The following is a 24,452-nucleotide window of genomic DNA, read 5'->3' as shown; positions in this document are numbered from 1 at the left end:
TTGGACGCCACATCTACATTGAACTGGGTCCTTGGGAGCACAGGTTGAAGATGTTTCCAAACCAGTTATTTTCCGAGTTCTGCCGGACGCCTGCTTCTCCCAGTCATCTTTCAATATATGGACCGGACCAGTCAGGGGCGGAGATCTTCCATCTGGCGCGTATCTACTCAGGGCATCCATGGCAAGGGGTGTTCAATTGACAGCGTCCCTACATGCAATCCGTTTCATCATTACCCTCCGGTTGACCACAACGCTCCCACTGTCCGAGAAGAGAGGAGGTACATGGATTCCACATATCTTCGTCTACACCTATCCTGGTTGCCCAAGGCTGGATCAACCGGCAATATCTTTTATACAACAAGGCAAAGAAGTAGTCCAGCACTGCCCAATAAGAACACTGGAAGATAGAAGACATATCCCCATAGCATGGCACTTAAAAGAAAAACCGCTCGCCAATGACAACGAACCCCATCCCCGCGGAGTCTACCTACGAGATGTAGCGATGAGCTTATACATCCTCCTTGTTCCCCAGCGCGGGGGAACAATTTCACTCCATGTCGGACGGTGGCTCGGGGCCCGCGGATCCGCGGATCCATGTACCCCCGCATGTTCCGGGGATATGAAGGCGCTTTCTGCAACCTGTTCGACCGGTCGACTGGGTTCATTCGAGATGGGATCGAAGTCCGAATCATTCGACCGGACTCCACCCTTGCGGGATTGCCGGTCGCTTCATCATCCTCGTCCAACCTGATAACCAGCGGAAAATGACGTTCTCCCCCATCCAGTCAACCTCATACCTAGAATACTATCCACTCCCACCGCTGCCTGATGCAGACGGTGACAGCAGCCTGTTCCCCAACATTGAACCGCCCTTGCCCTTTGCATTTTCAATTGCTTCGCCCAGTCCGAACCAGAGCGAGGGGGCGATTTCGACCCGCGCGGTAGTTGCCCCAGACCATAGTATTCCACCATGGATCCGCCAAGATCCCATCGCGTTGGCAGATCCGGAGCGCGATGAAGCGACGGTGGAGGTGGACAATACTGCCCATGCAGCAGTAGTCGCAGCGGGTTCGATGGCCGACGACACCAGCTCCACCTCCTCGGCCGGCCAGGACTCCTCTCCCAAGCTGAGCAGACGTCCGCGGATCCGCCGGCAGAATCATTCATGCGACCCCTGTCGCCTGGCCAAAAGGGCCTGTGATCTGCCTCCGACGGTCGAAATCCAGGGCAATCGGCCGCCGGTGCCCTGTACCATGTGCTCGCTGCGGAGTGCGGACTGTACCGTCGTCTGGCTGGCCAGCCGCAAACACGGCCGCACTCCCACCCCGAGGCGGAAGGGTCCGGGTCCCTTGTCCCGCCCCCAGAGGCAAAATGAGAATGAAAATAACCCAGCCCATCGTCAGAGAAAGTCGGACGATCTGGCCCGACGGGCCAGGGGATCATTGAACCCCAGTGCCGAATGGCAGCAGGCGCGACGAGTGATCGCGCAGGAGCGATGTGCACAACAACTCAATCTCTATCTTGATGTCGTGGACATACCGGTTGCCGATTGTCTGTCGCAGAAATGTATGCCCCCTTGTTACGCCTTGGGAATTGCCGCGCTGATCCCGCTGAGCCATGCGACGGATGTATCGTCGTATTTTGACCGTGCGCAGTCGACCATCCGAAGCTGCTGGCCCATCATCGGGGCGTCGTCTGCTACACTCTCCACGGAACCACGGCTGTTTCTGGCCGTCTCCCTGCTCGACGCACTTTTTCAGCATCACTTGGTGCTCCGAAACGACGCAGGCGTCAGTTCTCGGGACCGAGCCATTGCAGACGCCTTCAGATGGGTGGCGATTGCCACGGCCGCTCAGTTCACGGGCGACGATACTGATCCAGCGCAGCCCGGCCAGTCCTCATCGCGTACTAAGGACTTCGCCATCGCCACCTGGCAGAAGGGCAGGGAGGTGCTGTTTCAGAACATCGGGGCTACGGGATCGTTCCGTCTGGCTCTATCACTGCTTCTGTTCGGGGCAATCTTGCCCCCGCAGGGGTTAGAGCAGAGTGCCGCCTATGCGGAGGACGTCGCGTTCGCCCACCGGGAGGGTGCTCGACGACTGCAGGAACTTTGCGCGAAGGGGCGTGTCCATCTGCAGACCGACCACCGCCGCATCCCCAACGCTTCTCGCTCGCCATCCCTCCATCCAGACAGACAGCCGGTGGACCAGCTGCCACCCGAGGTCAAACACAACATTCTCGAGCTGCTAGGCTCCATCGAGTGGCTTTTCTGGATGTCGCACTCCGCCACCATTGCAATGCGTCCCCATCCAGGGGCTGCACCGTATGTGGATCATGGCTATGCCAGTGTGAAACAGTTCGGTCTCCGTGGCCCGGCGGATGCCATCACGTCGATTGGGGAGCACACGATCGAAGACTCCATCATCGCACGCGCCCAATCCAGGCAGCACACCGTCACCACTCTTTGGTGTCAAGACGTCTCGGACGATTTAGTGGACCTCGCAGTGAACCATGCCGGGTCGATTGTGGTGCTCCTGTGGCGGTCGTTGGCATTGCTGATCCTGGTCTCGCAAGATCTGCTGGCGGGTGTGGCCGAGTATGCCGACTTTGAGCAGCACTACGCCGCGCTAACGACGCTGATCGGCTCCTGGCGCTCAACGTTCGGTCGCATCACGCCGGCCACGATATCCCGCCTAGATCAGCTGCCCGCGAGGGTTCGGCGCTGCGTGTTGTTCTGCGCCACCGACGGCGACCTGGCCATCCTCCTCTTCGATAAACTGGTCCGCCAAATGCAGGACCACCTCGAGGATCAGGCTTCGGTGGCGGCGCACGCTCGCCTTTGTGCGACGCTGAGTTCGGCCACCGCGTATTGCCACGAACAGCGGCTGATCAGTGCGACGCATATCTCCTACCTTGCATCGACGAACCTCGGTGTATCGAGCCCGGGCTTCCAAGGCGGACGCGGACTGAAGGCGAATGTGCAGGATATTGGTGCCCACCCAGTAAGATTGCTTTTCAATATCAATCCACCGTTGCTGATCTGGATGTATAGCAACCGGCGCTTGTTGTGAAGGCCTACGCCCTGGCGGCAGAGACCTTTGCGGATGAGATTCAAGAGTTAATGCCGAGGCTCGACACCAGGGCTATCTTGGAGATGACAAATGGGTTGAATTGTTGTTTGCAGGGACTCCAGGCCCTAGAAAAGACCCTTGTCATGTTTCCGGATCCAGAAAATCTGGGCAGCTTGCACACCGCTTTGCCTGTCCGCCATAATGCAAAGTAACAATAGAGGTGGTTCTAGTAAGGAGATCAATCGCATCTTCGATCTGATGAAGGGTTCCGAGATCTCTAGATAGACCACCTGTCCATGTTAATATTCCTAGTTACGAGTTATGAACTTGCAGTTAAACAACTTGAAGATAAGCGTTAGGCAGTGGAAATCCCGTTATGCAACACCAAAAAAGTTCTAATTGGGCTTTATGCCGAGACGGCATGAAAGAAAGAGAGAATGTACTACCAGGTTACGAGGGACGTATGAGGTATAGTAGCTCTATATCTACTTCTTCATATCAGGTAAAACATGGGAATTCACTCCATAGAGGTAGTGACGACAGCGTGTCAGGGCTAACCTAGCATCATATACCAAGAATATAATTATAACATCGATCTCTAACTGGCGGAAGTCAAATCTCTTAACGAAGATATCGGATCTAGACCCATCGTCAAAAGACAGATGAGGGAAATTCAATTACGACAGCAACAAGTAAGAGTATTGGCAGCAGGAGTAACAGTTGATTGGGCCCAACCAGCAGCCGAGGTATGGTTCACGAGGAACATTAGTCAATCCAACAGATGCATTCATTTCATGGAATCATTTCAAGGTAATGCATAGTATCTTTAGACATCCATAGAAACCGTTTCTATTATTCTCATGTGTGTTTAACGCGACGTTTACCATGGGAGCAACGCAGCGAGTCGATTGGCCAAAAAGCACCCTTACGTAGCAGGGCCCCCCGGTGAGTGATCTGGGGGACAATCGAAGTGACAGATGCGTCAAATATCAAGCACTTATGTGGCTGTAACTTAGAGGTGATACTGATTGGGGCCATTGGGTTGAACGCCTAATTTTTCCCACATTCCCTCCACGTTCATATCTTCCTGGCCGCTTCATGGTTTATTAGCTTCGCTCAAGACAATGTAGGTCGGTCTACTTACTCAAACCTAGGAATAATCGTTGGTTCTGTCTGTCCCTCGGCCTCGTTTGGATTCCGGAATACGACATTATATTTCTGCCACGTTTGTCAATGTCTAGTCACTTCATCCCAAATCCATTGACACTTACCATGCCTAATGTCAAATGAATTGCTGCAGGCATTCTAGGATACGTCTCCTCTGGTTTGCGACCTTCGATCATCGCTTGAATGTTTCTCGCCACAACCCCAGCCTGTGCAGACCCGGGTCTCGCCGCTTTCCGCAGGCCAGTGTCGGCAATATCACCGACTGCGAAGAGGTTCGGATATTGCGGGTCTTGGAACTGCATTGTTGGCTTGATCCGAACGAAACCATTTTCGGGATTGATAAGAGATTCGGAGGAAGATGGAGCTAGGTCCTTAATCAGACCGTTATTTGGCGTCTGACCAGTCGCCAAGATCACGAATTCCGTCGTGACTTGGGACCCGTTTGTAAGTTGGATATCGAAAGAACCACCGTTTGGCATCCCATCCTTGGGAACGACGACACGAGCACCAGTAATTAACCTGCGGTATGGTCAGTAAGGACCTTATAGCAATCTTGCTTTTCTGAAAAAAACTCACTTGATGCCCAGCTCGTCAAAGCGGGATTTGATCAATTCGTGCAGTTTACTATGAAATCCGGGCATCAATTGGGGGCGCGACTGAACCACTGTAATATCCTTGTCCGGGTAATATTCCTTCAGGTCTGTAGCCATCTGCACGCCTACAGCGCCGCCGCCACCAATGAGGATGGACTTGGCTCGCTTTACATCATTCTGGTGTTTCTGCAAGTAGGCAACGGAGGACAATTTATCATCATTTCGCATGCCGGCTGGCTCAGCTAGGCGCGTGCCGGTAGCAAGGACGAGATATTCAAACGGGATCTGGGAAGACCCTTGCCATTCCCTATCGAGTTTCACAGACCGTGGTTGGACAGACAAGGCGCGCGCTTGAACAACCGCATGTCGAAGGGAGTTCGGAATAGAGGGAAAGATGCCACTGTAGGGAATGAAGGCCTTGTGCTCCTGCCCGGGAACTATAGCGAAACGAGGCTAAATATCGATGATGGTAAGCGAATTGAATGTGCACCACATGCTCGGGTAACTTACGAAGGTGAAGAGATGGTGGAAATGGCTGTGAGGTTCTATAAGGAGGACCTATGCATAAATTAGTAAAATGTCCCTACCAATCCAGGGGTTCACAGATGGTCCTACCCTATGGGTCTCAGGCACAAGGCGTGCTAACTCCTGAGCAGTGGTCTGTAATGGGTCAACGTAAAGGGTACTGCTCTCGAGCCAGAAGCACGACATACCTTGCCTACATAAGACCCGCCAACAACGACGATATTCTTCAGAGAGCTGGCCATTTCTTTGAAATTTCCTGGGATTAGAGAATGCTATTTCCACTTCTCATCGCAGGGGAAACCGACTAATATATGGAGGGAGGCAAGATCAGATAAGCCCCAGACGGGCGGGAAAGGATTTAGCAGGCCGTTGTCCATTGGCAGATTGCCTGCTTTGCCCCCACCTGAACCGCCTTATCTGATCCGCCGCTTCGGAGATGCGGATTTAATGGGATTCGGGTCGGAAATGGTCCGAAAGAGGCAATGCCGGGGATTCGCTCGGACTTGATCTTTTTACTATCGGCTTTTACTGAATTAATCAATGCAGGATTGACTAGATATCACAGTATAAACAATAAACATCGAGTCACTATCTACCACGGTATCCGAAGAAGCAATTATGGGCATTTATGTGTGTTCATTTTATTTGTGTTATTCCTCCTCGCCTCTCTTGGAAATCGAGCATCTATGTTCTGCGCAGAGAAAAGGAACTTTGCGGTACATAGCAGGTCATTTGAAAAGTTTCCCCTCGGATATCACTTGTATGGCCTAGGAAGTACCTTACTTGCTAGTCAGACACGAGCTGTCTTCCATTTGAGTCCCTGGGGAACAGATGGACAGCAAATGGTAGATATGTCTCATACCAACAGGGAAAATGGGTTCGCCTAATTTATCCACCGCAGTGCAATCGCTTCTGGTGCCAAACAATCTAGCGAATGAAAACTCATCAACTCCCTACCATGTATGAAGCCGGACCACAGGAGATGTTAAGGAGCCGATGAAGTCATAACGGAACTGGCGGATGGATTTCACCAGTCCCCTCCCGTTCAGTTTTCCCCATCAGGTGACACTCCCGACGGATTAAGAACCATAACTTCATAGATATAATCAAAATTCAGGTTTGTCGGAGCCTGATTCCGGAGAGTTTCGTGACGGGAGTTCCATGACGTCTAAGATCTCCCCGGTCCCGGTCCAAACAGATCTTCACCTCACCCGGACCCATTGAACTGCGTCAATTGTTCTTCTCCTTTCAATGGAGCAATCTAGAATTGGAAAAATCATCAGTTGGGTTGACCCGAAGAATCGTCAGCAATGATATTGTGTCATCCGGAGTTCAACATCCGACTCAATTGAGTTCTACAACGTACAATGAACTCCTCTGCACTATAAATACTACTAGCATTTCATGAAATCGGTAGTTCCAAAAGCTCATTATTGGAATTTAGTTCTCTGATAGTTGTATATTTTTTTTACTATCTTAAGTACGATATATCTACGCCATGGCTGCTCTTGACCCAATCAATCAACGCTTCGCCGATGCGGCTTCTCAAGGACCACCTTTGTATTCGAAGAGCCCCGCGGAGGCCAGGCAAGTCCTAGAGGAGATCCAGAAGCATACTCCTGCATCTGATATCAAACAAGAACATATCAAAGTTCCATTCGGAACAGGTGCGGTAGACACCGTCATCTTTCGCCCTGGAGCGGCTTTTGGCCCACTTCCAATGATTTTCTACACCCACGGCGGTGGTTGGATTCTCGGGAGGTACTTACTAGTCTACCTTTTCCCTTTTGTTTCTTATTATAGTTTTGTCTGTAATACTCATAGAGAACAGCCCCAATGCACATGGTTCCTTGATGGAAGATCTGGCTCGCCAGACTCAGGCTGCGGTGGTGTTCCCGTATTACACCCCAGCCCCAGAGGCTCAGTATCCCACGCAGTTTGAGGAGTCTTATGCGGTCCTCAAGTATGCAGTTGGACAGAGTTCTAAGCTTCAGCTGAAAACGGATCGGGTCGCTTTCGCTGGAGACAGTGTCGGAGGTAACTATTGCAGAGTCCATCCTCGAGTTGTATCGCTAACTACGGTATAGGACACATGGCCATTGCTATGATGCAGCTAGTGCTGGAGCGTAGCCTTCCTGTTAAGGTCACGCATATGATCCTTTTCTACCCAGTGACTGATACGCACAAGAAGAGTTCCACCTATCAGACTTTCCGCGACGGGCCTTATCTGTCTGAAAAGACCATGGATTGGATGATTAATGCTTTCCTACCTAACGAGGAGGACCGCAAGAATGCCTTAACCTCTCCCTTGAGCTATGCCACCAATGAAATGCTGTCGCGATTCCCTCCGACCACTTTGTTCGTATCCGGCCAGGATCCGCTGATCGGCGAAGGTGAGGCTTTTGGCCACCGTCTCCAGGAGGCTGGCGTGGAGGCAAGCATTTTGAAGGCCGATGGCCAGATTCATGACTACGTAATGTTGGAACCTGTTCGTCAATCGGCTACAGCCAAGGCGGTTGTTGAATTGGCATCGGCTAAATTGCGAACGGCGATCCACGGCTAAGGGAGGTTTCTTCTGTGTCGTGTTTGAGAACAATTTTTATGAGATAATAATTTAAATTGGGTTAATGTCGGAGCAAAATTTGCTACAAAATATTATCACAAGGAACAGGGGAGGCGTTCAGTGACCAGGGGTGTGGTCCTCTACCTCTCTCGCCGTCATCAGTCGTGACGTCTGTGTCTGTAATATAAACACCGAAGGCCCATACATGAGCCTCCCAACAATCACTGAAGCAAAACTATTTTCAAGACAGTATATGCATATACAATATGCCCTTGCGGCCTCCAGCCGCTTAGTCGTGCTTCCTAAATCGATAGTAGCACTTACCACAACCGACGCTGCCCTCGTTCCCACGCCATGCGAATCGATATGTGCTTTGGTGGTTAGGATCACCGCGTCCGGTGACTCAAAATGCAACGATAAACGGGGGCGTCTCGTTTGAATCTGCAATGTCATGCAATGGCGTTACAAGTTCCTATTTGTGAAGCAGGTGTAGCGGGGGGCAGTGTTGACGGACATTCAAATGGTGAGCTACTTGATTTGGGGAAACTTTCTCAACCCACCAGTTAACCTTTGTTGTTATAGACTTCAATAACTTCGTGGAATTTCGTAGTTTCAAAATTACAGGAATCCACTGAAGTCAAATAACCACTCGCAGCTTGGAAACGGCTTGGACGGGCTCTGATGCACCTGGGCCTACCAGAAGTGCGGGTCCCTCATCTCAAGTAACTCTGGGTCAGAAAAGGATCCATGAGAGATAAGCTCTCTACAGTGGCCATTGTTGGCTTCTTGTTAATATTTTAGTTCCATTCTTGTTGGATATAGATAACACGAGCTATTATATGTTGCAGTACCCGTATAGAGAGCAGGGCATCATTTCGAACGCGGATTGCTATGCACAATGGTTCAGCCTCTGTAATTGAAAGGCTGGTGGATTCGGAGGCTGTGTCCGTGTGGGTCGCTCCTCATCGTACACAGTAGGAACTTCGAAACCCATGTTCTCAGGGTGGTTCGAACGTGAAAATCGATTATATAAAACCACCGACCTGCGCTTGCTGTCCAGGAAGCTATTTTTGGGTAGTGGCTCATTTACTGACAAAGGCCGGATTTCTGCAGGCCCAGAAGGATCTACCACCGGTGGTACTCCGAGAACTTTGTATATGATGTTCACGATGGGTATTGACAGGCCGTGAACAAGTATTGAGAAAAATACGAGCCAGTACACAACTGAAATGATTAGTATAGTTGGCTAGACGTAGTGCTGACCACTTACCAGGCCCAATGGTCAACATCAGGCGAGTTTCCTCCTCGTCGCCTTCTGTAGGCTTCGGAAATAGATGACGGGTATGCTCTACATAGAATACAGCTCCAATGCCTTCAGACAGTAAGGGTCTTGTTAGCAAATTTTAAGCCATTCATGGAGATCACAGATATCACAGGTCCATACCAATCGGGCCAAAGTAGCCCATAAACAGGGCCTCCTTCCAATTTTTGCACACACGGGGCATGAGCTTATATAGAACGAGGATACTGGGTATCCGACGGAATAATAGAACAAGCACACCCAACAGAATCAGGCGGGCATATGTAATTCCTGTAGTTCCTGACTGGCTGAACTCATCCCATGGAAATATTGCACCGATGTACATGAACCCACCAAAATTCAGAAGCATATCAATAGAAGGGTTAACCTCATCATGAAGTGCCTCTGTCTCCGCAAGAAACGCGCCGTCCCAGTTGAGCGCTGTGCCCGCAAAGAAGCAGGCCAGAAGATCGTTTGTCCCGATGCACCCACACGTTCCAATCGCAAAGAGCTACAAACACTGTCAAATGACAAGAATGATAGAATTTATGCGAAACTTACCCCCAAGGCAACTGGATACAACAGGTAGCTTTCGCTATCAATCCATTTCCTATCGCTAGTTAGCCTGACAGCTCCGCGAGGAGAAGCGAGAAAGAGCTGAGGGAACGACATCACACCTTCTTATTGTGAACCTCAATATGTGGAGACTGGTATACCCAAGTATCGACCCATAGACGGCGCCCATCAGCACGTAGTAGAGCCAAGTCTCTACCACCCAGTGGCTTAAAGCCATTCCCACACCTCCCCCTTGACGGCCAACCTCCCCAGCCCGTTTCACTAGTGACACAGCATGAGTTTCGTAGCTTGCTTTATCCGGCTCTCCACCCGCGTGTCGCATCAAATACGTTGCTAACATGAGAAATGGGAACCCAAATCCATCATTAACTCCAGCCTCAGACGAAATAATCTCACGGAGATCCCTAGCAACATATTTATCTGCGAAGGGTCCCTTTGCTAAGGCCTGGGAGAGGATTGGGTCGGTAGAAGTCACGCATGAACCAATTACGAGGGCAGACAGCTACATCGAATCAGTGACCGTCTGAATTCCGTTAGGGGTTGCTCTCACAAATGACATGTTTGGGATAGATGCCATGATACAACCCGATGTAAGTAGCCACATCAGCGTCATTCCAGGAATGAGGCAGATAAACATTTCCTTCCATCGCTTGCGTTGGTACCTCGCGGGTAGTTGGTAGCCTGCAATTACCAATTGAAGTCCGATCACAACACGGCACATTCCCTGCAAAAATTCAAACAATGAGCTTCTTTCCAAGGTAGTTCATTGGCCACAAATGGTAACGTACAAGTGTGATGGCCTCCTTCTGGTCCTTGATCGCTGCTCCCCATTGGGTGGCATCAAGGAGCTTCGCGCACATTGGGCCCAGTATTATGCCGACAAGCACTGCTGGCACTGGAGAGACTTAGCATAATCTTGGTAGCTAGCTATCGAATTATGGACGGACGTACGCGCCTCTCCCAGATACCACACGTTCTTGACTTTGACCGAGACCACGCTGTAAAGTATCATGAAACCCCCTGCCCGGTCAGCTTTTATATATCGGAGGACATAAATTGCCCTAAACATACCCAATACTGAAACCACCACGTTAAGCTCGCTCACATCCAACTTTGGCATGGTGGAAGCAATATGCTTCAATGCTGTCTTTTCAGGAAGACAGTCTTGGGTTGGCGATGGAAATAATCAGTCATTTAGATTTAAACAATAAAATGGAAAGGACATTGAAAGGTGTAAGAAGAGATCTTCAGAACGTAGATAGCACTAAATTGAGTGAGAATATTAGATCTGGTTCTTCCTCAGATCCATGCGTTTGCTCAGTAGGACTAGGGTCTTTCTCATATAAAATGTCTTTCACGCCAGGCTCTGTTCAGCGGAAAAGGCTCTTGATAGCATCAAATAACTCCCCCTATCCTTGCTGATGCCTAGAAACCTGGAATAGCAACCAGTGGGGGCATATCGGGGCCTTTGCGTATACATCAGCACCGCTCTCTTGGCGACAATTCCTTAAGGTCTTGGATTTCTCGTCGAGACTTGGCCCCAGCCAAGTGCAAAGAAAGGGGGCAGCATTTCTGTGGACGATACGAAACTTGAATAACCGAATACCCTCTCAAAGCTCGGATCGTCTCATCCACCGCCCTATAAGGCACCTTGGCCGACTTGGCAAATCGTCCAATGTCCAAACAGGTATCCTGGCTTTCGGTGACTGGGTTGCAAAGGTACACCAAGCCTCTTGGAGTCACGAGCAAGTTAAATCCGCAAGCTTTATTGAGCTATCAGGTGCAAAAAAAGTGAGAATTGACATATATATATTGGAAGTTAATTGTTATGGACCTGCATTGTATATTGGACACTAGCGAAACATGCGATACGTCAAGTTCAAAAGCCACAGTCAGCTAATTCAGACAGACAGAAGCAGTACTATGTGCAAAAATTCTCTGTTTTTCGTGTTGGAGGGATTGTATACCTACTGTACTTCATTCGTGTTGTATTTGAGTTGATCAAACAAACAATGCAAACATCATCTTGCGTCACAAGACTCCGACCATCACCACCACCAACAAGGACTGGACTTCAATCGCTTGTGCAGAGCTCTGTCCGCTCCTTGCAGTCCACCTGATCCTCAAAGCCGATTGTGGTGTATGCTGGGATCCGGAAAAACCGTCATCATCTCGTTCTTCATTTCCGTCCACTCTCGTGGTAGACGAGTGATGTCATGGACTGCACTCGAGCCTCAGTGCTGCAGGGAGTCTCAATGACGCTTCCCTTCGGTCTGTTAGAAACAAAAACAATCGCAATGACCGTATATGACACCATGACTTGAACAGGGATGGGTGGTGCGATTGAGGCTTCGCAGCCAATGTCCCACAGTTTCCTTCCATCTCGTGGGGTAAATAAACTCACAAGAACCACGGTTGTCCAAGGATATGGGCATTCAATGACGAACCCACGCGGTGGTTTCTATAGAACCAGAATCATGATGTCAACATTGGCCCGGGTCTTCGGAGTCGATGCTGCCGCCAATAATACAATATGAAGTAGGGTTGTGCACGACATCTGGTCGCCATATAACAAGCACTATCGCTGTCTTGAGAAGAGTTGATCCGATTTTTGCTACACTCTTTCGGCACATGATTTTCGACTTTGCAGCATGTCTTCCTCATATATGATGGAGAGCAGTGCTGCGGGCGGGAGTACCTCCGCCTCGTCCCCGATCCTCCGGGAGACACTGGATATGGTCTCCCAGGAGTGCCCTACTCGTCTGGCTATCTCGGCCAACGAGCTCTCCGGAAAGGCACCAACCGCAGACGACTTTTTCGATGCCATTGCGGCCGAAAGACTAAGACGCATGCCGCCTGACGGAAGCCGTTTGGACGGAGCTCTCCGCCGCGCGTCTGGCTTGGCCTTCGCCGTTGCTTCCTTGCGGGATTCAGTATACAGCTTCATCGATGGAGCAGATGAGGCGAGTAGAATGATTTGGGGTGCCACTTTAACACTGCTTGAGGTGAGTGTATAGTGGGATGGTTTTCTGTCTCCGACTCATCGCTTGCTAACATGGGTGGCATAGATGGGTATGGAACATATGGAGATCCTCGATGGGATATTCGGCCAGTACGGCCGGGTTACGCTAGGGATATCCCTCCTCCTTCAGCAGGAATCCTACTTCCAAACATACCGTGCCCTTCAGCAAGAGGTTTCAGAGATCTTTGCCCATCTGCTGCAATTGATCATGCATATCACAATGGATTACCACCAGGCTGCACGCACACAGAGTTGGCAGACCATGGGCGAGAGTACCAACAGTGCTTTCTTTTGCTACTTCAATCGTTTCACTACTCATTGGCGCCGGATGTCAGCAGTCGCCTTGCAGACAGCGGCTCCCAATCAAAAAACTTCGATCGATTATTCTGCCATCTACCAGTTCCTGGAATTGCAGGACCGCCCCCTGCAGATGTTGGTTGAAGGGCACAATCATTCCTTGGTGGATGACTCCTTCGCCTGGTTCGACCCACACCTGACCACCTTCGCCATCGGCCCTCGCAATGTCATGTTGGTGGACGGCAACCCAGGCTCGGGAAAGAGCGCTATGGCTCAGTGGACGACTGAGAAGCTCCAGTTGTCGCCTGAATTCGACATCTGGAATGTCATTCCCATTTCCATTCGGTCTGACGTACCTATTACCACGCTGATGTTGAGCATCTTGAAGGGCATTCTGATGCAGATGCTTGATCGTTGCGTGAGCAGCCGCAAGACACAAGAGTCGCTTTTCGCTTCTATAGCAACTGCGCAAAAGCTGGCCACGACTGGTGCTTCAGATCCACAAGTGGAAGAGCAACTTTGGGCTGCAATCCGCACAGGGATGGAGTCGAATCTGCATTTCATGCTGGTAATTGACGGCATCGACCAAATCAAGCATGCGGATCAGAATGTGGGCGTTTTCCTCCAGCGTCTCCAAGATGCCGTATCTGCGCACAATACGCCGTCGAAGGTGATTGTGTTCAGCCGGCCTTTAAATGCCGCTCATATGCCTGGCGGCGACACCGCATCTATTCAGCGGATAACTATGAAGTCCTCTCTCACTCAACATGATCTCCGTGCCACGGTTGCAGACATGATGGCTTCTGATCCAGCCTTGTCTGGCTTAGATGATACTCAACGTGATACTTTGGCCATGGCCATTGTTCCCAAGGCTGATGGCTGTTTCGTATGGGCACAGCTCGCCGTTGAAGCGGTTCGCCACCAGTCTACTCTCAACGAGATGGCTTTGGCAATTAAGAATGCCCCCAAGACCTTGGGCGACTTGATCGACAAGCACCTCCGCAGCATCAATCTGAACCGTGTTGGAACTCAGAGTGTCCTGGCGTGGTTGACCGCTTCTGAGCGCCCCCTTCGCGTTCAGGAGGTCGAGCAGCTGCTTGCTGTAGACATGAAGACCTTGAAGGTTGCCCCTCGCCACTCCAATATCGAGAGAGATGTGTTCCAACCTCTTAACCGACTAGTATCCGTTCGTGACGGCTTCGTTGGCTTCCGCCACCCGATGATTCGCGAGCACATCCAAGCGCGTGCATTAATGGGCCAGGAAGTCCCCTATAATCTCTCCGAGGCTCATTACGATCTGTTGATCCGGTGTTTGGCGTGGGTGCGCCGCACAGTTTCGGATGAAGTTCCGATCTCTTGGGACAAGATGCCGGTCTCTGCACGGGACCGCTATTTGGATGCTTACGTTCCCCTGGAATACACTGCCAGATACTGGCTGTCTCATATGCTGGCTTCACCCATCGCCACTGCTAAGCGCGAGCTCTCATTCACCCAGCAGTTCCGTCAGACGTTCCCAGACTCGGTGCTTTTCGCACAGTTGGAGCTGACCAACCGAGAGTCACAATTCAGCCGTTCGAGCATTGTGGAGCTTTATCGCCTGTCCGTTTCGGTTCGTCGGGTTATCTTGGGCAATGATTCTCCTGCCTTGCTTCAATGTCTTATTCTCAGTGCTCGAGCCGCTGACTACGCGAAGACCATGTGGGCAAATGATCACTTGTATGAAGCGTGGACTTTGAGTCGTACGCAACGTGGGCCGACTGATACCATCACGCGCGACTTGGAACAGCTCCTCGTAGTGACTTCCGATGGTCTGGGCAAAGCCGATCCCACCGCGGGTCTGAAAACCGATGCATTGCGAGACATGGCACTGTCTGGTTGGAGTTCCACCGATATTAGCTTTGCCCAACGCCTGCAGTATCTGGACAGCTTGGTTAAATCGTACCAAGACAGCCAGCGCAATGATGAAGCATATGAGTCCTCCAAGCAGTTCTACCGACAGACCGTACAGCATTACGGCCCCCATTCGTCGGAGACAATGCAGGCTGCCGACTTCCTCACTCAGCACTTCAAGATCACTCCCCCGGATGAACTGGCTTTAGATCTCGCGCGCACAAAATATGAAACCATGCTGCGTTCCATGGATATCACTGATCCGCGCCTTGTTGCCTTCTCTCTCTCTTTGGCTCAAATGTACGAGGATAGCAACCAATCGGCCCAGGCCCAGGCAGTATTGTCTCGACTGTGGACCGGGTTGTCGGCGCGTGATGACGGTACCACATCTTCCTGGGACCAGAGGACCAAGGTTGCGTTCTACTATTCTCAATTCCTCAGACGTCAAGGCCGCACCGATGAGGCCACGAATATCATTCGTGAACTCTCGGCTGATTTGGAAGCGGAGGGTGGCGTGAGATCCGCTGAAATGGTGGAACGTGCCGAGGAGCTGCGCGTTGAGGCCCGTGATATGGGAATGCAAGACATGGATCGTGCTCTTGCTTTGCAAATCTGGAAGTACTATCAGTCCACAAACCAGCAGTACTCGTCCCAGGCGATCTCGCTGGCACAGTATCTATCTGGTCATATGCTCTCCTCGCGTGCGGTTGAGAGCGTCGGCGCACTGTCCCCGAGTGAACGAGAGCTCTTGCCGGGCTGGATTGATTCCATTGCTTCTGCGGGACCCGCCCAACGTACCCTGCCTCTGCTTACGCTGTGCCACCAGCTGGCGATGCAGCACATCCGGGACGAGGAATGGAGCTTGGGAAGTAAGACCGCCCGGGCGGTTCTCAAGCATGCGTGGTCCACAGTTGAGGACCCCCAATCCAAGTCCAAATTTGCGTCCAACGAGGCACCCATAATGGCTAATTTGGCCCTGGACCACGCCTACTGCCAGTTCCGCCAGCTGGATGTGAATACTGCGACAATTGTCTATGGCAACGCTTTCAAGGCTTCAATCACCGCCGACCAGGTGGCAGTACCCTCTGTCAGTGCCGTTGTGAAGACGGTCGTGGAGTTTTACGAGACTACATTCCAGTTTGAAAAAGCCCTTGTCTTGCTCCACCAAGTAAGCGACTTCTTCGGATCGCGCTTGGGTGACACCGATAAGCACACAATCGACACCCGATACTATGAGGCCGATTTGGCCCTGCGTCTGGGTCGACGTGGTGAAGCCGAAGACAGCTATAGTCGCATCTACAAGGGCTGTCTCCGTGATGGCAAGATCAGTGCTACCGGTGTCCGCGCTGCGGTGGCCCTGGTTACGCTGTACGAGCAAGACAAGAAATGGGATTCTGCCTTGGAGGTTTACCGCCATCTCTGGCCCACCTTGGTCCGATTCGACGAGCGAGATGGCTACGATCGTGCATTGCTTGAGGGCCTCCTTCCAAAGACTTACACTGGCTACATGGCTATCTTGGAGAATGGTGCCGTGAACGCAAGCTTCGCGGAGCGTTACCAGGTTGCCTCCCAGCACCAGCAGCTCTGCCGTAAGCTATACGGACCTACGGACAAGCGCAGCCGCGATGCCACCCTCACTCTGGCTGCCCTTTGTGCCTCTAGCAACCATCATTACGGTGAAGCCGTTACCCTCTACCAGCAGGTGTTGAATACTCATGAATGGGTCTCCACATCGGATGCTTCGCGTTCTTTGGTAGATATGACGGAGCCATTGCCTGTAAACATCAAGCACCAGATGGCCCAGCTCTATCTGCGCCAGAATGACACCTCCAGCCACGCACGATCGCTGTACATGGAGGAGCTTACGCTCGCCAAGCAACAGCAGGGCCTCTCTGCCCCTACTACTTTGCTGTGGCTCCGCCAGATCGCCAAGATGCACGCGGCACAATCGTCCTCTACGGCACGTCGCGAAGGCGCTTCCTTGCTCCGGGACTACGTGGATGAGGTGGTTCATGTCACTGCCAACCACGATGTCTTGGTTGACCGTGCCCACCGCTTGGCGGAGATCTACTTGGAGTGTGGCTACATCGACGAGGGATACCAGCTCATCGATGGTCTCCATCATGAAGTGATCCATGAAACGCCCGTGTCCCAGCGCCAGGCGCTGAATGAGTACCGCCCAGCCGTTTTTGTGGCTGCCTTCGAGGAAGTGTTCGGGAAGAAACGCAGCTACCGCCAAATTCTCGACGACCTGTCGCGCGAGGGCCAGGTCTACAATACTTTCCAGCAGAGCCTGTCAAGCCACGATCTCATGCCCACGCTGGCCGCTGGCGAGAAGCTTCACCGGCTTCAGATGGAGCAGAAGCGCAGCACGGCGGCGCAGGGCACGCAGGACCAGCTCTACACGTACTTCTGCAACAGCCTGTCTGTTGCGCAGGCTCTTCGGAAGAAGGATGTTGTGCATCAGTTCTATGCGCTCTGCCGCCGCGAATCCCTGCACGATGACTACAACATCAACATTGTGACTTCCACCACGGGTATGGTTCGTGAGCTGTGCGACCGTTCGCGGTTCCAGGATGCGGCGGATGTGACCGCGGTATACCACTCATTCGTGCACTTGACGGACGGACTCCGTACGGCTGAGAGCGTCTTCACGTCCATCAAGCTCTGCCTGTACTTGAACGGATACCAGACGAACAAGTGCACGGACGACATGACGGCCAAGAACATGGGTCTCGAGTCCCAGATGCTCCTGCAGGAGATTATGAGCAACGCTAAGGAGTTGCCCTTGGAATTCTCCGAGTTGCCGTTCGATGAGCTCAATGATCTCGTCACGGTGCTGGGCGAGCACGAGATGTTCGACGATTTGGAGGTAGGTGTTTTTTCCTTTGGATTTGGAGGACAGTGGGCGGATTTTGCTAACGTTGGACAGGCCATCCTGACGGATCTGTGGACGTCGCGGATTGTCCAGAAGACCTGGTCCCTGCCGGCGGTGGTCTGGATCGGTCGGCGACTGGTGGAAACGCGGTTCTGCCGCGGTAATGTCAAGTCAGCGACGCAGCTGGGCAAGGACATTTGCTACAACCTTCGACAGGTGTGGGGCAACTGCGATCCGGTTACGCTGGAGATGACCAAGCTGCTGTCTGGTCTGTACACGGCGTCCGGCAACCACCTGGCGGCGGCGGCGTTGCACGAGACGGCTCTGGCGGAACTTTTGAACAACGATGAGCACCAGGAGGGCGCCGTCGAGGCAGCGACGAGCCACCTGGAATGGCTGCAGCATGCGCAGGCCCGGATGGCCAAGGAAGGCCAGGAGACACCGATGAACTCGGCGAGTATGCAGGAACGGGTGCATGATATCGCGACCAAGTTCGGGCTCTCGACCTCGCAGCTGGAGGCCACGGCGGCGACGGACGAGACGTCGAGCATGTGGCAGCGGCCGCGCCGGTTCAGTCTGGACGTGGAGGAATCCGAGATGCACCACAACCATCTGCGGCAGACGAGTGGATCGGCATTGTTGAATGGCAATGCGGGGGCGAAGCGGATCTCGATCTCTGCGCTGTAGTTCGGCCGGTGGGATGGATGAGTTTGCTTGTGTATGATGTATTGTTATGGATAATAGTTGAACCTACCTAATAGTTATTGTAGTTAATTGTGTAATTGAGTTCTGGTTCTCGGTCCTTTTGGCTTTGGCTCTAGGGTTGGCATTGGGATGATCGGCACTTTTCTAGATGACAGGTGACCCACGGGTTCAGCAGGAAATCGGGTATGTGTACTGCGTCGGAATGGAGGTGTCTCAGTGGATAGGTCTTCCTTCACCTTAAATTATATTATCTTCCCCGTTAGCAGACTGCTTGACGGAATTCTTGAGAAAATTGTGCTAGTGCCGAGTTTATGCAATTGCCAGGTATGCGTCGGGGAGGCAGAAAATGCTCCGGCTTGCGTGTCCTGCGTCAGATTCTCCGCGTATTGGACTAGTGAAGGGCCTAGTATTTTATTCATTATTAACGTTTTATTTCGATTTCTCTTATTTGATTTATTATTCTTTTATTACGGCGTAGCCTACTCCGTGCCTAGGTATGTTCTACTTCTTACTCCGTAAGGTTTCAACGGTATCCCTGCGGTTTCAGCTCGGGGAATTTCATTCTTTCATATTCTCTTATATTCTACGGAATCCTACGCTGCTCCCTATGCTCGTCTATCTTATGATTGATCCTATCTCTATTTCTCTACGTCTTTTCTTATACTAGTTAACCAGTTAACTAGTTAGTTTAACTAACTCCTCTCTTGCTGATCTAATATACGCATACGGTGGCTTATTGCTCATCGCCTCCGCCTTCCACTTTGGGCCACCCCTTCACTCCTCTTGTCTCGCCTCGTCTTCTCTCCTTCTCCCTTCCACCTCCTTTCCTTCTTCTCCTTCTTCTCCCCCATCTCTTCATATATTCCCCTTCCCATCGATTGATGCCCACTCTCTCATCCTCTCTCCCTTTCCCCTCATTTCACTCCATCCTGTAGTCGTCCACAATGCGGTGGCGGCTGCCGGGCGCCCGTTCGACTCTCCCCGCCAGCGTCGCCCTCCTTCTCCTCCCGGTCCTCGTCGCTCCGCAGCAGCTACAAGGACAACAGCACCATGATGACCTCCCTTCCACCGTCTCTGTCCCCCTGGGACCAACCGTTCATCAGTATAACCGCCCCCGAAGCGATCCCCCGAACGTGAAATCCAACGATGCGAGCGCCCTAGCAACTCTGGCTCTGGCGGGCTCCGGCCGCGCCGTTCGAGCCCCTCCTGCCGAAGCCAGCGGTCCCTCCGCTGGCCTGGCTCCGCAGCTTCATGCGCGGTCCCTGCAGGATTGGGACGTTGAGGACTTTGTTCTCCTGGCGACCGTCGACGGTTCCATTCACGCCCGTGATCGCAAGACCGGTGCCGCCCGCTGGGCCCTCGAGGTCCCCAGCAGCCCCTCCGTCGAGAGCGTCTATCATCGAGCAAACCGCTCGAGTTTCGATCGTACCCAACCCGAAGATGATTTTATCTGGATTGTGGAGCCGAGTCAGGGCGGCAGCCTGTACATCTACAGCCCGGGCCCCGACGCCGGTCTGCAGAAGTTGGGCTTGACCGTCAAAGAGCTAGTCGACGAGACCCCTTATTCGGGGACCGATCCCGCCGTTACCTATACCGCCCGAAAGGAAACCACCCTCTATACCATCGATGCCCGCACCGGCACCATCCTGCGCGTCTTCAGCTCTCGTGGCCCGATGCCATCCGGTCAAGAATGTCGGAAGGTGGACGGGTTGGATATCGATTCCGAGGAGTGCGATTCTCCGTCGGGAACCCTCGTCTTAGGACGGATCGAATATGCCGTTGCCATTCAGAATACCGAGACCGGAGACCCCATCTGTACCTTGAAATACTCCGAATGGACCGCCAATAATCGGGACATGGATCTCCAGAGCCAGTACTTCCGGACGATGGACCAGAGTCACATCTACAGTATGCATGATGGCGTCGTCCTCGGCTTCGATCATTCCCGCATGGAACGTCCACGCTACACCCAGCGGTTTTCCACTCCCGTGGTCCGGGTCTTCGATATTGCTCGCCCCGTCAATGTCGATTCCCCGGATGCCCCCACCCCACTCGTTCTCCTCTCGCAGCCGTCGCAGCCGCCCGACCCCGACTACGGCTCCCTCGACGATCGAGATACCCGTGTCTTTATCGATGCCACCAATGCCGGTGGCTGGTTTGCCATGTCCGAAGAAACCTACCCCCTCGTCACCGGTCGGGCAAAGATGGCTCAATGCTACGAGAAGGATTATTTCCGGGATGGACAGTCACTGATGAGCTTAAACCCAAACCAACAACGGGATGCATTGGCTGGCGTTCATTCCCTCAATGGGCCTCGTGTGATTCGCCGTCATATCCCTAGCATCGGCGGCTCTTCGTCTTCCGTCGAGCTGTCCAATGACACCCCTCACGAGTTGATGCGTAGCCCATCCGAGCTGGCCCTTCCACCTGCCCTGCGACATAGTACCATCATCCGAAAAGGCTGGGACAATGCAGTCGACATTTTCGTCACTCTCATCCTGTTGTTCTTCGGCACCTTTATCTACTTCAATTCCCATAACATTCAGGAGCTGGCCAAGCAGAAGTTGGATCTCAAAAATATCATCTCGTCCTACGGCCAACCTCCCTTGTCCACCCCCTCTACCCCCATCGTCGATGGCTCTCAACTGAAGCGAGAGAAGAGTCCCGCCCGACCGGTGACCAATGTGACCGTCGATGTCGACGTAGCTGAGGAGCCTGCCGGTGGTGAGGCTACGCCAAAACCGAAGAAGGCTCGCAACGGTCTGGCTCCTGACAGCACCCCCCGCGTCCGCATCCGTGAGCCGTCACGCGGACCCGATGGCGATGAAGATGTCGATGACTTGGCCTTGGACGCGGCGGACGATGCCGAAAAACCCAAAAAGAAAGCACGTCGAGGCCGGAGGGGCGGCAAGGCACATAAACGAGGCAAGAAGCCGAGCAGCGAGGACGATAACAGGGAGCAAGCGGACCGGGTCGTCAGCGAATTGAACAACATCCGCGCGCCCTCCCGGTTGGAGCCTGACGTTCAGTTGCCCCGGACGGTGTCGTCCGAGATCATCGAGGTGGATGGCGTTATCCAAATAGGCCGGCTGAAGGTGAATACCGATATCGTTCTTGGCCACGGAAGTCATGGGACGGTCGTCTATCGAGGCTCATTCGATGGACGGGATGTTGCGGTGAAACGGATGTTGGTCGAGTTCTACGACATTGCCTCGCATGAAGTTGGGTTACTGCAAGAGAGTGACGATCACAATAACGTGATCCGGTATTACTGTCGAGAGCAGGCAGCCGGGTTCCTCTACATCGCGTTGGAGCTGTGTCCCGCCTCATTGCAAGATGTCGTGGAACGTCCGTTCGAGTTTCCACAACTCGTCGATGGCGGACTCGACATGCCCGATGTCTTGCGTCAGATCGTCTGCGGTGTTCGCTATCTGCACTCCCTTAAGATTGTCCATCGGGATCTGAAGCCTCAAAATATTCTGGTGGCTATGCCCCGCGGACGAAGCGGCGCTCGGGCCCTACGGCTCCTGATCTCGGACTTTGGCCTCTGCAAGAAGCTCGAGGATAACCAAAGCTCCTTCCGAGCGACGACGGCACACGCTGCGGGGACCTCAGGCTGGCGGGCCCCGGAATTGCTTGTGGATGATGATAAGAGCCCGGCAATCCAAGGGGCCGAGTCCCAGCACACGGAGTCTTCGGAGCCGGCTGTGGTCGATCCACAAACCAACCGCCGGGCTACGCGGGCGATCGATATCTTCTCATTGGGATGCGTCTTCTACTATGTCCTGACGAAGGGGAGCCATCCCTTTGATAAGAATGGGAAATTCATGCGAGAGGCCAACATCGTCAAAGGGAACTATAACCTGGACGAGTTGGATCGTTTGGGTGAATATGCCTTTGAAGCGAATGACCTGATCCGCTCGATGTTATCATTAGATCCCCGCCAACGGTAGGTGCTATGCGCGCCAAGTATCGTGCACCTTGAGACTAACATCCGGTAGGCCCGATGCCAGCGCCGTCTTGACACACCCGTTCTTCTGGTCGGTGTCGGATCGTCTTGCCTTCCTCTGCGACGTCTCCGACCACTTTGAGTTCGAGCCCCGCGATCCGCCATCCAACGCCCTTTTACTCCTCGAGTCGGTGGCTCCTCGGGTGATGGGTCCCGAGATGGACTTCCTGCGCCAGCTGCCCGCGGCATTCAAGGACAACCTCGGTAAGCAACGTAAGTACACGGGGTCGAAGATGCTGGATCTTCTACGGGCGTTGCGGAACAAGCGCAACCACTACAACGACATGCCGGACCATCTCAAGGCTCACATTGGGGGCTACCCTGAGGGGTACCTGAACTTTTGGACTGTGAAGTTCCCCAGTCTGCTCATGAGCTGCCACTGGGTGATAGTGGAGCTGGGATTGACCCGGATTGACCGATTTAAGCGGTACTTTACGGTGCCCGAATAAGGAAGATGTGGCGGATGATATCTGATGGCATCTATGAATCGTACCGTCTGTAGTCTGAAAAATTCATCTGGTGTATACTTTTGTTCCAATGCCAATGCCCTAAGCCCGTCTGACGCCGTACCAAACCCCACCCCTCCGGGGGCCCTTACACACATCCTCACCCAAAGTAAATCCACAAAACGGAGTGGGTGGTTCCCGTTACAAGACACAATTCCTACCGAACTAAGCATCTCCGTTGACCCAATCCGCCGGCGGCTCCTCAACCAGCACATTCCACCCGAACTGGTCCTCCAACTTGCCGGACTGGATGCCCTTGAGCGCCTGCAACAGCTTCACACAGACCTCGCCCCCACTCTGGCCATCATCCCCGGCAGCAAACGTAAAGCGATCATTCTTGGAGTGCATCGTGACGCTCCGAATCGGCACCAACGCGGCGGCGGTGCCAACGGCAATGACCTCCTCAAACCGCGGGATCTCGTCATAGGCGATGCGGCGCCTCTCATACCCGAAGCCAAACAGACGCTGGCCGATCTCACACACGGACGCGGCGGTGACGGAGTCGATCACGTTCGGGCTATCGGGCTGGACGAGGGTCACGCGGCCGGAGGCGGGATCCCTCCGCACCCCGAGAAACGCGGAGGTGGAGAACTCGTCGATCTCGGAGCGGGTGCGGCTGTCGAGGTGGAGGGTGATGCCGAAGCCCTGGGCGTGGGCGCGGGCGCTGTGGCGGAGGACGGGGGCGTAGTTGCCGCCGACCTTGGCGGCGCCGGTGCCGTGCGGGGCGGCGCGGTCAAAGTCCTCGAGGATGAGGGCGTCGACGGCGTGCACGCCGTGGTAGACGCCCGTGGGCGTGACGAAGACGGCGAAGGTGAACTCGTCCGGGGGCGACAGGGCCAGCTGCGCCGACGACCCGAACACCAGCGGCCGGATGTACAGGGCCGCGCCGGTGTGGTGGGGCGGCACGAACGCGGCGTTGGCGCCGACGGCGAGGTTGACGCTCTGCGTGAAGAGCGCCTCGGGCACCGGCGGGATGGAGATGAACTCGGCGGAGCGGCGCATCCGCGCGGCGTTCCGGTCCGGCCGGAAGATGGTGATGGTGCCGTTGGCTTGTCGGAAGGCCTTGAGGCCCTCGTAGGCCTGTTGGCCGTAGTTGAGGCCCGGCGCCATGCCGTGGATGGGGAGGTAGGGCGAGCGCACGAATTTCGGCGGCGACCATTGTCCGTTGGAGAAGTGGCTTTCGACGTGCCCGTTCACTGGGAGGGTGCATCAGATGGGGAGATCGACCGGGGGGTGGGTGGTTGGCTTACCGTCGCGGACTTTGAAGCCGACATTGTCCCAGTCGATCGAGTCGACGGGGGGAGGAGGGAAGGAGGCGGCCATTGGAATGATGCGTCGGATGGAGGTGGG

General features: G+C 53.4%; 7 protein-coding genes across 7 annotated transcripts; 4 read left to right on the top strand and 3 right to left on the bottom strand.

Annotated features, from left to right (window-relative positions):
• Positions 1–764: 764 nt before the first annotated feature.
• Positions 765–3,283, top strand: BDV59DRAFT_204816 (Zn(II)2Cys6 transcription factor domain-containing protein; the record flags this gene model as incomplete). The annotated part of the gene is made up of 2 exons (XM_073694534.1): positions 765–3,002; positions 3,053–3,283. The coding sequence occupies 2 exons, from the start codon at positions 765–767 to the stop codon at positions 3,281–3,283; spliced, it is 2,469 nt and encodes an 822-aa protein (XP_073544773.1).
• Positions 3,284–4,075: 792 nt separating this feature from the next.
• Positions 4,076–5,609, bottom strand: BDV59DRAFT_185513 (NAD(P)/FAD-dependent oxidoreductase). Its single transcript, XM_073690862.1, has 7 exons — positions 5,545–5,609; positions 5,447–5,491; positions 5,342–5,389; positions 4,815–5,284; positions 4,343–4,757; positions 4,216–4,289; positions 4,076–4,165 (listed from the first exon to the last, which is right to left on the bottom strand). Exons 1-7 carry the CDS (start codon positions 5,596–5,598, stop codon positions 4,084–4,086), a joined length of 1,188 nt encoding a protein of 395 aa, XP_073544772.1. The 5' UTR covers positions 5,599–5,609; the 3' UTR covers positions 4,076–4,083.
• Positions 5,610–6,854: 1,245 nt separating this feature from the next.
• BDV59DRAFT_195309 (alpha/beta hydrolase) lies at positions 6,855–7,919 on the top strand (the record flags this gene model as incomplete). The annotated part of the gene is made up of 3 exons (XM_073692537.1): positions 6,855–7,117; positions 7,188–7,393; positions 7,444–7,919. The coding sequence occupies 3 exons, from the start codon at positions 6,855–6,857 to the stop codon at positions 7,917–7,919; spliced, it is 945 nt and encodes a 314-aa protein (XP_073544771.1).
• An 889-nt stretch (positions 7,920–8,808) lies between these two features.
• Positions 8,809–10,915, bottom strand: BDV59DRAFT_195308 (Na(+)/H(+) antiporter 1; the record flags this gene model as incomplete). Its single annotated transcript, XM_073692536.1, has 8 exons — positions 8,809–9,143; positions 9,190–9,308; positions 9,354–9,730; positions 9,890–10,297; positions 10,346–10,519; positions 10,584–10,690; positions 10,747–10,815; positions 10,867–10,915. 8 exons carry the CDS (start codon positions 10,913–10,915, stop codon positions 8,809–8,811), a joined length of 1,638 nt encoding a protein of 545 aa, XP_073544770.1.
• A 952-nt stretch (positions 10,916–11,867) lies between these two features.
• BDV59DRAFT_185510 (tetratricopeptide repeat protein) lies at positions 11,868–18,863 on the top strand. The gene is made up of 2 exons (XM_073690861.1): positions 11,868–12,800; positions 12,864–18,863. Exons 1-2 carry the CDS (start codon positions 12,447–12,449, stop codon positions 18,567–18,569), a joined length of 6,060 nt encoding a protein of 2,019 aa, XP_073544769.1. The 5' UTR covers positions 11,868–12,446; the 3' UTR covers positions 18,570–18,863.
• A 368-nt stretch (positions 18,864–19,231) lies between these two features.
• ireA (bifunctional endoribonuclease/protein kinase IRE1) lies at positions 19,232–23,089 on the top strand. The gene is made up of 2 exons (XM_073690860.1): positions 19,232–22,536; positions 22,589–23,089. Exons 1-2 carry the CDS (start codon positions 19,532–19,534, stop codon positions 23,043–23,045), a joined length of 3,462 nt encoding a protein of 1,153 aa, XP_073544768.1. The 5' UTR covers positions 19,232–19,531; the 3' UTR covers positions 23,046–23,089.
• BDV59DRAFT_185504 (branched-chain amino acid aminotransferase) lies at positions 23,090–24,448 on the bottom strand. Its single transcript, XM_073690859.1, has 2 exons — positions 24,353–24,448; positions 23,090–24,298 (listed from the first exon to the last, which is right to left on the bottom strand). Exons 1-2 carry the CDS (start codon positions 24,423–24,425, stop codon positions 23,268–23,270), a joined length of 1,104 nt encoding a protein of 367 aa, XP_073544767.1. The 5' UTR covers positions 24,426–24,448; the 3' UTR covers positions 23,090–23,267.
• Positions 24,449–24,452: the final 4 nt, after the last annotated feature.

Source organism: Aspergillus ambiguus, assembly GCF_047715705.1.
Source record: "Aspergillus ambiguus strain CBS 117.58 unplaced genomic scaffold BDV59scaffold_36, whole genome shotgun sequence".
Classification (NCBI taxonomy): domain Eukaryota; kingdom Fungi; phylum Ascomycota; class Eurotiomycetes; order Eurotiales; family Aspergillaceae; genus Aspergillus; species Aspergillus ambiguus.
This window is presented reverse-complemented; position numbering and strand designations above follow the sequence as displayed.

What these genes read in the sequence shown, in the direction of transcription:
- BDV59DRAFT_185513 (XM_073690862.1), bottom strand. Translation starts at nt 5,598, where the DNA reads ATGGCCAGCTCTCTGAAGAATATCGTCGTTGTTGGCGGGTCTTATGTA. An exon ending in GCGGGTCTTATGTAGGCAAG is followed by an intron (nt 5,492 to 5,544) that starts GTATGTCGTGCT and finishes GACCCATTACAG; the next exon opens with ACCACTGCTCAGGAGTTAGC. An exon ending in TTGTGCCTGAGACCCATAGG is followed by an intron (nt 5,390 to 5,446) that starts GTAGGACCATCT and finishes ATTTATGCATAG; the next exon opens with GTCCTCCTTATAGAACCTCA.
- BDV59DRAFT_185510 (XM_073690861.1), top strand. Translation starts at nt 12,447, where the DNA reads ATGTCTTCCTCATATATGATGGAGAGCAGTGCTGCGGGCGGGAGTACC. An exon ending in CCACTTTAACACTGCTTGAG is followed by an intron (nt 12,801 to 12,863) that starts GTGAGTGTATAG and finishes TGGGTGGCATAG; the next exon opens with ATGGGTATGGAACATATGGA.
- ireA (XM_073690860.1), top strand. Translation starts at nt 19,532, where the DNA reads ATGCGGTGGCGGCTGCCGGGCGCCCGTTCGACTCTCCCCGCCAGCGTC. An exon ending in TCATTAGATCCCCGCCAACG is followed by an intron (nt 22,537 to 22,588) that starts GTAGGTGCTATG and finishes AACATCCGGTAG; the next exon opens with GCCCGATGCCAGCGCCGTCT.
- BDV59DRAFT_185504 (XM_073690859.1), bottom strand. Translation starts at nt 24,425, where the DNA reads ATGGCCGCCTCCTTCCCTCCTCCCCCCGTCGACTCGATCGACTGGGAC. An exon ending in CGGCTTCAAAGTCCGCGACG is followed by an intron (nt 24,299 to 24,352) that starts GTAAGCCAACCA and finishes GCACCCTCCCAG; the next exon opens with TGAACGGGCACGTCGAAAGC.